General features: G+C 38.1%; 1 protein-coding gene across 1 annotated transcript in view; it reads right to left on the bottom strand.

The window, feature by feature from the left end:
* Positions 1-5,115: 5,115 nt before the first annotated feature.
* Positions 5,116-12,326, bottom strand: part of slc6a15 (solute carrier family 6 member 15) — a 35,508-nt gene continuing 28,297 nt past the window's right edge. Inside the window, exons 7-12 of the mRNA XM_034033456.3 lie at positions 11,772-12,013; positions 10,618-10,810; positions 9,477-9,669; positions 8,216-8,375; positions 6,592-6,754; positions 5,116-6,200 (exon numbers count right to left, since the gene is read on the bottom strand). Coding sequence (XP_033889347.2) covers positions 5,823-6,200; positions 6,592-6,754; positions 8,216-8,375; positions 9,477-9,669; positions 10,618-10,810; positions 11,772-12,013 — 1,329 coding nt within the window. The 3' untranslated portion in view covers positions 5,116-5,822. The remainder of the gene's footprint in view (positions 6,201-6,591; positions 6,755-8,215; positions 8,376-9,476; positions 9,670-10,617; positions 10,811-11,771; positions 12,014-12,326) is intronic.

Here is a 12,326-nt window from a genome sequence, read left to right as displayed (position 1 = left end):
AATGAATACCACACACACTTTCTTTTTACTTTAGTCTGTTGGCTACCGGTAGTACAAAATAAATCATGCTGCTGCATTGCACACATTGGTGTACAATGCGAATATAAGATTATTTTAAATGGAAACTAAATGATTTTAGGGTTTTCTTTATTTTTTATTGTATTGTAATTATTATTATTTTAACTTAGTAGCCTAGACAATTAACACACAAATAGATCATGGTCCTACACAGATGCTCAGAATGAGCTGGAGGGGTTAGTGGCACATGTGTGCAATCTATTGTTCCCAACATGCTGGGAAAACAGAAATGTCATAGAAATGTGTTTTTAAGTCTTGTAAGTACACCCTGTCTTTAGTGAAAATGAGGTACTTGAGTGTTCGCCTCAAAAATGCATTGTGCACAACTGGCAACGCACAAGAAAAAGCGGTCTGGGAAATGCCGGCAACAATTGCAACTGTTAAAACATGCTTTAAAAAGTTCCTAACAAATTGATGCAATTGTAATTGTTGCAATTGTCGGCAGCTTTAGTACGTCTCATTATAATATTTGAGAACCCTCATTTGCACTGTCTACAAAGAAAAACTGTTGTCGCAAACCATTTCCTAAAAAGTCGCTAACAGCATTGCGCATGTCTAGTACATTTCACCTATAGACTTGTTTGGAACTGGTTTGCGACAGGCGCAACACTTTAGTACGTCTACCCCAAAATAGAATGTTGCCACAAACAACATTTGGCAATTTTCAGTTAAATAAAAACAAGAACTTATTTTAGAACTTCTACACAAAAGCGGTCCTTTTACTGTGTAGCCTAAAGGTTTTGCTGAGAAAATGAAATAAAAAAAGTAATAGGGACTGATTCATTACATATGTGAGAATAAATAATGGTTAAACTGCTCAATAGCTGATACTCAAGTTTCTTATTTTAATACTTTTTTTCCTGCTCTCCCTTTGAAATAGCAGCATTTTACAGTTAAACTACCACAGTTCTGTTTTTCTTTGCTGTATAGCTATCTTCATGATTGCTTAATTTAACCACATTTTCCATTGCATTGGAAAGCGTATACACTATTGGCACACTGTCTTTTTCATTTGATCTTGGTGAAACTGTATCTTTCACTTTACTCAATACTTTCAATAAGATCATTTTTAAAATGTTTGCTTGGACTCTCAGCATGCAGTAATATTTGTGAAAACTCTTAATGTTATGCTATCTAGAAAATGCTAGTGATAAGGACAGTATTAGCTGACTGTCTAAAGGATCCTTGATAGTCCAGCATTATTTATTTTTTTAAACCAGTTTCTTAGTACGTGTTTCCAGGAATCTGTATTTGGCAGTATGAACTCAGGTACTCATACTCCTTGTTGAGAGAAAGCAAAGACGAAATGAAAGGGCACTCATATAGAAATCAGAGGTCTGCTGGGATCTGAAAAATGATATGCTGCTATGCTTTGCCTGGGTATTTTCTTTAACTCAATGTAAAGGCAAGCTCGTGGAAAGTTACTGATAAGGACACATTCCTTATTCAGGTATGATATATTGTCAGTGTCTTGTACTCTTCTGTACCAATGTCTGTGTTTTGCTATATATCTTATTAGCAGGGCGTGTGTCAAATGCATGGATTGTGTTTATCTTAGAAAAGTAGAAGGACCAAGAGAGAAAAGGTACAAGAGGAAACCAAGCTGTACTGGAGAAGAGTTACTAAAAGAAAGAATTGTTGAAGAATGATGCAACCACAGGTTGGGTATAAAAAGGCTTATTGAGAGCTCTTTTGTTAGACCAGAGGAAAAAAAGAAGACTGCTACACTCTGTGTCTCAGAAATTAGTAATTATGCCTTTTATGTCTAATAAAGTATTGGTATTAAACTGACTGTTTTTTGTATTGAGCGAATCATTTTGAGTGAATCCACACAATAAGACTCACACCAGTTAACAATGGTTTACAGAAAAAATACAAACAACATTAGTTGTTTTTTGTGACACACACATTGAGCTCAGTTTGTGTCAAAAACAATCATGTTTGACATTCAGCATTACTATTGGTTGAGAACAACACTGCCCAGTTAGTAGCTAGCTGTTAATTATTTATTTGTATATGTAATTGTCTCATTTTAACAAATGCTTCAATCCCACAGTGCCATGATTGGGGGGAAACAACTGGAAACAAATAATTTAGTAATCTAACTGAAGGTCTCTTAACTAATCTCAAGATTCTCATTAAGTGGAAGTTCTTCCTAAAAACTGGAAAAAAATAGAAGTTAAACTTGAACTTCAGTACTGTGAAAATAAAGCCAGTTCTGCAGCAGATGAAAATATTGCAACAGTATTTTGCCGCCCCCTGCTGCATAGAACTGAGAAACGAGCCCTGTGTTTACAGTGTGAATGCTTGCACAAAATGTCACCTGAAACTCTTATGCCCAACTAGCAGAAGTTCTTATTGTATTTTTATCTTTTTACAAAACAGACACAATTAGATTTTTTAAAACAAGCTGTTTATCCAAAAGACCCCAAAACCCACAGCTGGCTGTTCATATGTGTAGAATAAGCAGTCATTTACAAGGTCACATTGGTGTGATGTCATGTTAGGCATGCACCCCTACAGCTATATTCATCTGACCATTCTATAATGCTCAGACATATATAAAATGACATGTTCATAAACAACCCTTGAGTGTTTGTGCTCAATTAAGTGCCCTTTCTCAATATGAGCAATCATATTTGGCACACGTAAGGGAACCTTTCAAAATGTAACCTTATAACCCAGTGTTTCAGGTTGCACTTTTCCAGCTAAGAATGTTATTTATTTATTTCTTTTTTAGTGGCTGGGGCCACTGCACTGAGGAACAACCCCTTCACTGCAGAGGGTGTGGGCACAGATCCTTGTAGCATTAACTGCTTGATAGTGTTCATATTTCTGTCAGGTAAACAACCCCTTCACTGCAGAGGGTGTGGGCACAGATCCTTGTAGCATTAACTGCTTGATAGTGTTCATATTTCTGTCAGGTAAACAACCCCTTCACTGCAGAGGGTGTGGGCACAGATCCTTGTAGCATTAACTGCTTGATAGTGTTCATATTTCTGTCAGGTAAACAACCCCTTCACTGCAGAGGGTGTGGGCACAGATCCTTGTAGCATTAACTGCTTGATAGTGTTCATATTTCTGTCAGGTAAACAACCCCTTCACTGCAGAGGGTGTGGGCACAGATCCTTGTAGCATTAACTGCTTGATAGTGTTCATATTTCTGTCAGGTAAAGGTTTCTTCATCACCATCAATGTTTCAAGGCAGATATTTCCTTGATATTACATTCTCTTTAAAATTGATTGTTATGTGTTTCCTACATTTTTATCCTCACCTCATGAGATGTTATTATTTTTTTTTATCTAAGATCTGGAGAGGGTACTTAAGTGAAAGGATACCTTTAGACCTTGAAGGTGCTGAAGCGGCTTTTCATTGTAGGATGACGACTGACGCATTACTGACTAACAATAAGAGGGTTGGACAAATAATCAACATTTCTAATTTACTGCATTATTAGGGGATGTACTACAACATAAGGGCAAATGCATACAATTTTGTGCTTATTGCAGTAAACCATGTAAAAGTATTACTTACTATTATGTATCACTGAAATGTTTTTTTCTTAATAACAGTTATCTGTTATAACCTGATTTTGCTATTCCCATTCATGATTTTAAGGGGAATAAATTAACAAATGTTTCATTCAACTGTGCTCAACTTCCTGCCAATTTAGCGAGTTTCAGTACCCAATCAATTTATGGGTAAATTACTGCTACAAGTCAAATCTCTTACCATATCATAACAGCTTTCAGCAAAAAGTTAGTTTAATGTTTATTTGTTTTAATTAAAGTTTGTGAAATATCAGATTTATTAAGTTATTGCTCTTTGGAATAAAGAATATTCAACAATGACTCCAGCAATAAGTACAGTAACAAAAAAACAAAAAAAAGCTAAATTAGTGCATTACTTTAGGGCCACCTGCCACACCTTTTACAACAAACACCTGGATTGATCTACTGCAGCAGACCCATAGTTCTAGGGAAGGGGAATAACATTATTTTAGAATTGGCAAAAGTAGCATGAATTTCAGGTGGATAATGGATGTGTGATTAAGTATGCCAGAACAACATTTTGTGACAAAAATAAAATCATGGACATGCAAAAGGGACCATATAGCCAATGAGAGGCTAGAGACCATATCTGATGCTGAAAAAATTGATATACCAGCAGCCGAGTCCTTACCACCAGGGGCTGAGGCTCGGAGGAAGCAATGAGAAAGTGAGGCTATACCACCTGCTCAATCACCTGTGATTGCGGCGCTGAGCCTCAGACTATAATAATAATAAAATCTTTATATAGTGCCTTTCATAGTGGACCACCATCACAAAGCGCTTTACAGAGGTAGGCTGTGAGCTGTGCATTATGTGCAGAGTCACTTACAATAGGATATTGATTTAACATCTCATCCGCAGGATGGAGCACAAGGAGGTTAAGTGACTTGCTCAGGGTCACACAGTGAGTCAGTCAGTGGCAGAAGTGAGATTTGAACCGGTGACCTTCTGGTTACAAGCCCTGGACTTTAACCACTGGACCACACTGCCTCCTACTATGCAACAGCTGCTGCAGTGTCCGCTGCTCGAAGGCACATGGACAATCAATGACCTTGCAAAGAACAACAAATGGGCAAAAGCATGTGTAGAAAAATGGTCAATCGTGGTGTAGATACGAGAAGAAGCAGCCAATTAATTTAATGTAATTTAACAAGAAGTAAAACCTTTTACTGGTGTCTCGTCTTCACTACTCTCAATGCAATTTGTTTTCAAATATAATGTCTGTTTTTCAATATTGATGATTATTGATAGTTGTACTGCTTCTATATCAGTGAAACACAATGAGGTCATTACAAAACCTATGATTAATATCTTATCAGTGGATTTAAGTTGATGTTGGTGTAACCTCTATTCCCTGCATCCCCTTTATCTGATCAAATGATATATGTATGTAGCTTAATAGTTAAGAGGGTTTCTACATTTTTCCTAATTTACTTTGGAAAAATAATGTATATACCTAAAAAAAAGATCAAGCGAGGAGAAAAGTTTTGGTCATTAATTCATATTTAATTGCATTTGAAAAAAATAGACATGTAGCGCTTTTAAGCATAATGCAAACTTTTTTTTACAGGATTGAGAATGCTTTACTGTGACAATACATTAGTTGTAACATAAAAAAACAACCGTTCAAAATCTCAGCACGCCAGACAAAAGCGACCTTTTACATTTCAAACAATTCAGATAAATATATATTATATATATTTACAGAATACAATATAAATATACTAACCCACATAGTATTCTATAAACAATAAATATCAGAAGTTGTTAGGCACAGGTTTTTAGAGAATGATCAGCTTTGAATGCCAGCATGTTCTGTGGTACTGTATTGTTAATCCACAAAAAGAATATCTTTGAATATATTTGCTCAGTTCTTGACAAAATCCTTGTGCGGCCTACTGTGAGCCAAGCATATTTCTGTTTTTTTCTTTTTTGTTTTTTTTCAGAGCGAGAGCTGGGAATATTGCTGCAAAATTAATATATACAACCAGTCTATAGCAAAACTAGTAGCTCTTCTTTTTTTGGAGGAAGGGAGGATAGGAAATGAGTATACATACGGTACATAACAAGGGCTAAAGTTTATCTACAAGATATACCGTTAACATATATATATACGGACTCTCTATAGAGACAAACTAAGTGTACGCATACTGTATATACATTAAAATATGCCACGGAAACAACAGCTGGGATTACAAGTCAGATTCTGGCATGTCAGGCATGTCAGCCATCAGATATCCAATTCCATAACGGCCATTCGGGGCAGTGTCCAGGTCCGTAGTTGTGGAGCTACTCGGCTCTCGGTAGATGCTTTTGCCAGGCATTGGGGAAGGCACCTCATTTGGAGTCCTGCCCTCTATGAGACTGGTGTCATCGTCTTCAGGGCTGGAATTCTCCTGTATGATTCTCCCTTTCTTGTAGGACACAGCTGAGAGGCTGTTAGAGTCTTCCTCGATCAGGTTGAAGTAACGGAGGATGAAGACAACAGGGACTGGCAGGATTGCAAAGGCCACCAAGGTCACGCACATAGCCAGACCCCATGGTGGATAGCTCAGCGTTTTTTCAACAGCCTAGAGTTAAAGAACAAATATGATTTTATTGAAGACACTTCTCTCTCCTGAACAATGTTCAGCAACAGATTATTAAAATCTCAACACTGATGCTGTCAGTGCAGTAAATAGGCCAATCTGTGGTATTCCTGTGTCAGCAGGCATTAGAATAAGAGAGCAAATACATTTGAAACAGGAACTGCAGAGGAACATAATAATGCACTCCATGGATGAGTAAACATGATAATTGGATATGAAGCAACATTGCTTCATTGTTGATGGATTTTAAAAAAACACACTGTTTTGTGGTTGGTTGATTTGAACATACTGCATATTAAAAACAAGTCAAGATTAAGAGAGTCTCCAGTCCTTTAAAATAAACAGTTTTAAGTGTGAATTGTTAAGTACTCACCAACTCTCCAATCCAAGCACTGTAAGTCGGGGGATTCATTCCCATCTGGATTATACTGGCTGCCAACAACGCAAGTAAAACCAGAGGAGACACATACTTCCACATGTAGTAGTAGAATCGGTATGGTGAGAATCCAAGCATGTCTTTGAGATCCTCAAAAAACCTGTAAAAGGAAAGAGCCCAGCTTTTAACAACAACAGTTGCGACACAAATTAATTTAGGCTGGTGAAGTTGTAAATTCAGTTCCTAAAGTTTAGAACAATGGACAGGTTGATTTTGACAGGCAACTGTTTGTGGCTGTCATGTAAATTATTATAAAAGGTCAATTAACAACCTGAATGGAACAAAGACCTAGACTGGAATGGACCTCAAGACCATAGTTTTGCACCACTATGGGGTCTCTCCTTAACGTTCCAGCAACCACAGACACACGCAAAGGTCTATATTCTCAGTGCTATTTACTGTCATTGGCTTTATCTTTTTCTGAAATAAAAACAAAAACACCATTTGAAATTCTTTTTTTTTCTTTTTTTTTAATGACCAATTATTATTTTGATTTATTTTTTCCCCCAATTTGGAATGTCCAATTCTGTTTTTTCTCCTCACCGCAACGAGTCCCCACACAACACAGATGTTCTGCAGGCATGTGAGCGTCCTCCAATCTCACAAGCCTAAAGCCAGAATCGCTTTTACGCCGAGTAATCCAGAGATGGGTGGGCTACCGATCCCGGAGAACAGAGATCAGCCCTGCTTTTTATGCACTCTGAATGTGCTCGGTGTCTGGCCAGTAGGGGTCACTGGTGCGTGATAAGGACAATGAGTCCCTGCCGGTTTCCCATCCCCACCCCGGGAGTGTCACAGCCAATGTGACGCCCACTTTGGAGTCACCAGCAAAGTTCGGCCTCTTTGCACAGCCCGGACACAAACTGGCGCTGTCCAAGCTGTATGACTCATCCTGCGTTCACAGTGGCAATGCTTTAACTGCATGAGCTAATCAGGGACTCTACCCTGTTTGCAATTCTAAAATAAATAAGAAACAGCTTCATCCACAAAATTAAACTTTCTGGTTTGGTAACTGTATCTGTTTTGAAGTAAATAGCTTTGAGAATCTAACCCAAAGTCTAAAACTGCAGAAACTCCTAACTGTTATTGTCAGTTTTCATTAATAATTTAACCTCAGTCACAAAAATAATTTGCCCTCCTTTATTTAGTCCCTTTTTCACTGTCCGATTGTTAATTTCAACTTAAAATTTTGAAAAATACTGTTGGCTCTTAACATCTGTGAATGTATGACACTAAGGGTCTGGTCTGAAGGCCTTTGTTGGTCTTAAGATTTTAGTCTTAAGAATAATATAGATGAGAGAGATTCTCTATTGTGTTGTGCCATCAGTGAAGAAACATCTTTATAACTGGAAGGCAAAAAAAGGGGAGTAATGAAAACAGCACTATAGCTAATAAAGTGTAGGGAAACTGCTTTTAAAACCTTAGGGACACCACCTACTTACATCTCTGATATAGCTGATTCACTTTTACATGCAAGGGCACTACACTGGCATGCACTGTACATGTATACAGGTCATTTAAATGTGTCACATTAGCAAATAAAGAACTATACTGCACATACTTGTCTGTTCCATAGACCCAAGCAACAGCAATATTCTCCAGAACGACCACAATCAAAAGCGGCAGGGTGGCAGAATAATCGTCAAACATGGCCACAAAGTAATTTCCAGACCGCTGCACAAAGATGAGGCCAATACTAAAAGCCAGAAGACAGCAGCCAACTGAAATAAAAAAGCAAGTCCTTAAAATCTGATACATAATCAGGAAAAGCAAGATGCAATGGATGTAACATGTATAGTAATAACAGAGGTTCAAGGAAAATAACCTCAAGGGAAATAATAAGGGTGCACTCTAAGTTGAAAGGAGTTGGCGAATAGGTTTGTAACAATACACTAATGTCACGATACGATATGTATTGCAGTATCATGATGGGCTAATTGTATGATGCATAATAAGATCAAATGGCCATTTAATGATGGACTATTTTGTTAAATGACAAAAATGAGTTAGAGTTGGAGTGTGTATTCATACCAACAATAAAACACACTTATTCTTCTTTCAAGAACAACAGAACTGGTAGAAGGCACAGGTGTCGTTGTCCATCAAATCAACAGTACAAAGGTCACTCTTGAAATCAGGACTTAAAGGATGTGTTGCAGTAAGAATACCTCTGTTAAGAAAGGAGAATGAGACTAAAAGGCTAAAATATGCACAAGAACACAGAAACTGGACTATGGAACAATGGTCAAAGGTGCTTTGGACAGTTTGGATGGATGGACAACAACACCTGTGCCTTCTGCCAGTTCTATTGTCAATTCAATATCTTCAAGTATTGCTCATCCTTGTTAGACAGCTTGTTAGACAGTCCTGGGTTTGTCAATTACAGATGCTTCGGATGCCACACCTTGAAAATCAAGTGATGCAAGCTATTTCACTCAATGTATTTCCTTCTTTATGCAAGTCAAGGTTGTTATAATAGTAGAAAACACTAGTGGAGGCTTTGAGTAAATTGTTGCTGCTCATAATGCATCAGAGTAGAAAAATGCTTATGTCTAAGACGTTTGCACAGCAGTGCATGCCTTTATGTCTGTCTATTAAAAGGACGCTGTAATGCTACACAATAATGTTGCATGTAGTATTTCTTTTTCAATTCATTACGTTGTCTTTATTTCTGGAAAAGCCCTCATTAAAAACAAGACCAAAACATTATAGCCAAAACCAAACAGCGATGGGTCTTGTAAGACATCCAGGGAAGCAGGCTAAATGTGGATATCCAAAACAATATTGAAATGTACTGTAGCTACAGCTGCACATGTACTAACCTGTTAGAAACTCTTTGCGCACTTTGAAGGTATCTACAAGAGGAGTGATAATTCCTTCAATGGTCCCAAACATGCTCCCAAGGCCGAGATTGACCAGCATCAGAAAGAACATCACTGACCAGAATGGGGAAGCAGGGAAGTGAGTCATGGCTTCAGTAAAGGCAATGAAAGCCAAGCCTGTGCCTTGGACAGCCTGTATACCAGAAACAACAAAAAATGTGTTTTATTTTACACTTCAAAAGACTAATGTATCCCTCTTTTTTTTTTTTTAACAGATTTAGTAGTCGCCAATTAGTTTTTTTTTTATTTTCTCCCCAATTTAGTAGTGTCCAATTATTTTGTTTAGCTCAGCTCACCGCTACCACCCCTGCACTAACTCGGGAGGGACAAAGACAAACACACGCTGTCCTCCGAAGCGTGTGCCGTTAGCCGTCCGCTTTTTTACACACTGCAGACTCACCATGCAGCCACCCAGAGCTACAGTGTCGGAGGACAACGCAGCCCTGGGCAGCTTACAGGCAAGCCCACAGGAGCCCGGCCAGAACACAGGGGTCGCTGGTGCGCAGTGAGCCGAGGACACCCTGGCCGACCTAACCCTCCCTCCCCCGGGTGGCGTTCAGCCAATTGTGTGCCGCCCCCTGGAAGCTCCCGTCCTCGGTTGGCAAAGGAATAGCCTGGACTTGAACCGGCAACATCCAGGCTATAGGGCGCATCCTGCACTCTACGCGAGTGCTTTTACTGGATGCACCACTCAGGAGCCCTCAATGTATCCCTCTTTAACATATATAGTGAACTCCCTGTAGCTCTCTTCCATAGCAACTTGATGTACCTATTCCTAATCCTAATTATATTTAATTATCTCTTGTACCTCTATTGTGATCAGTGCTGTGGGTTCAGTCTTAGACTTCTAGGTATGAATGAGGGAATCTTCAGAAAAGGTTTTTGAATCAACATAGTGTAATAGTCAGAAACAATAATATTTTCTCCCAGCACCTGAAACTGCTAAAGCGTCATGCTTTTTTGTTATCACTTGTCTATGATGCTGTATTATGCAACAGTATGGTTTGGCTGGCATATATTAAGAAGTTCAGACTCTAATATAGTACCACAAGTTAACCCCTCAGCTCTCCCTTTTTCTAACCTTGTTCAGTTCGTCCTTGATATCGCACGGGTCAAGCCCCAGAGAAGAAAACTCTGTTTCCTTCACTCCTTTGAAAATGTCTGTCATTTGATGGTAGTCTTCTGTATTAATACTGGAGAAGTTCATGTGGTGAGGAATGAGGTCATGGCTGAGAACGCCACTGTTCAGGAAGCCAATAATCTTCTCAGTGTTTCTGTTAGTGTTTCAAGATAAAGAAAAACAAATCAGTAAAAATAATCTGCAGTCCGATTTCAGTCTATGGACTTGTTCTGATTGAGACGTTACTAGGAAGCAACATTAAATCAACAATTACGTAAAACTTAAGATACTAAGTAGATACATGTTTGACTATTTGACTTATTTTCTTACATTAAGCTTTACATTAGTATACTGAAGCAGTAACATAAACAATCACTTTAGAAAGGCCTCTGTCTGAACAGCTATCATGTAAATTACCTTAAATCCCAATAGCTTCCCATGAATTTGTTCAAGTTATGAGAAAGGGATTTGTCACACTTGAACAAGCTGATGTAGCCTACAGTACTACATGTCATACTTAGATGGCTTGATGTTAGTGTTACAGCACACCTTGCAAAGTCTACAATAAAAGCATTACCTTTGCCACATCCTGTGTTGTCCATAGCGCAACGTCATATTTGTGAACAATTTCAAAATGTTTAATCATACAGAATGGGTGATTGATTGACTGGGCTACACATTTCTGAACATTTATTCAGGAGTGTTCACGAGGAGCCAAAAACAATCTTTTAAGGATCGCAGTGTATCTAGATTTTTCTGTCCCTACAATAAGCTACTGATTTCAGTTAGAGCGACAGGAGAGAGCATTATCTACATACACAAAAAATAATCTCTTTCTCCTGGTGAAATTTAAAAGTAAAAGTAAAAAAAAAAAATATTCCCTAGTTTATTTACCTATGATGTGTGAATATAAAAATACCAAGACTATCGGAAACATGTTGAAAATGCTGTGATACGGCCAACACGGGATACAGCAAAGCTAATGTGCTTCTTGTAAGAACTGCAGGGGGTTCTGTACCACTTTATAGAGTGTACAATAATAATAATTTAAAAAAAAAGTCAAAACGTTAAAAAAAGAAAATACCTTCTTAAAGCCAAGGTATGTGCATACTTACAGAGCAACACACTTTTCATTCATGATGTTTGCCTTGAAACCGAGAACAGCGAACACCACCAGCGTGGCCAAGACCGAGGTGAAGAAGTTGATGAAGGACACCAGCACGGCATCGAAGTGGCAGTTGTTATCACGCTTGTTATAGCTGGAGAAAGCGATGACTCCCCCAAATCCAAGGCCAAGAGCAAAGAACACTTGAGTCGCTGCCTCACGCCACACTTTGGGCTCAAGCATAATTTCAAGCTGTTTGGAGAACATATTGATAGTAAAGGTTTGAATGACAAATGATACATATTTGTATTATGTGTGGTAATTAATTCTGGGCTTATGTAGAGGCATGTCTGTTTGTTGATTTAATGAGAACTAAATGCTCTCGGAACATCAACACTTGAATAGTTACCTTTTGTATAGAAAATGATATTTGAATCATCCTGCTGGGGGGAATGAATGTCAGTTTTGCAATCTGATAATTACTTTAATGTTAGGATTAAGTTAAAGGTTTATATTCATGTATATTGACACCAATGTATTATAATCTAGTGTATAATCTACTATT

This window comes from Acipenser ruthenus, chromosome 14 (assembly GCF_902713425.1).
Source record: "Acipenser ruthenus chromosome 14, fAciRut3.2 maternal haplotype, whole genome shotgun sequence".
NCBI lineage: Eukaryota > Metazoa > Chordata > Actinopteri > Acipenseriformes > Acipenseridae > Acipenser > Acipenser ruthenus.
This window is presented reverse-complemented; position numbering and strand designations above follow the sequence as displayed.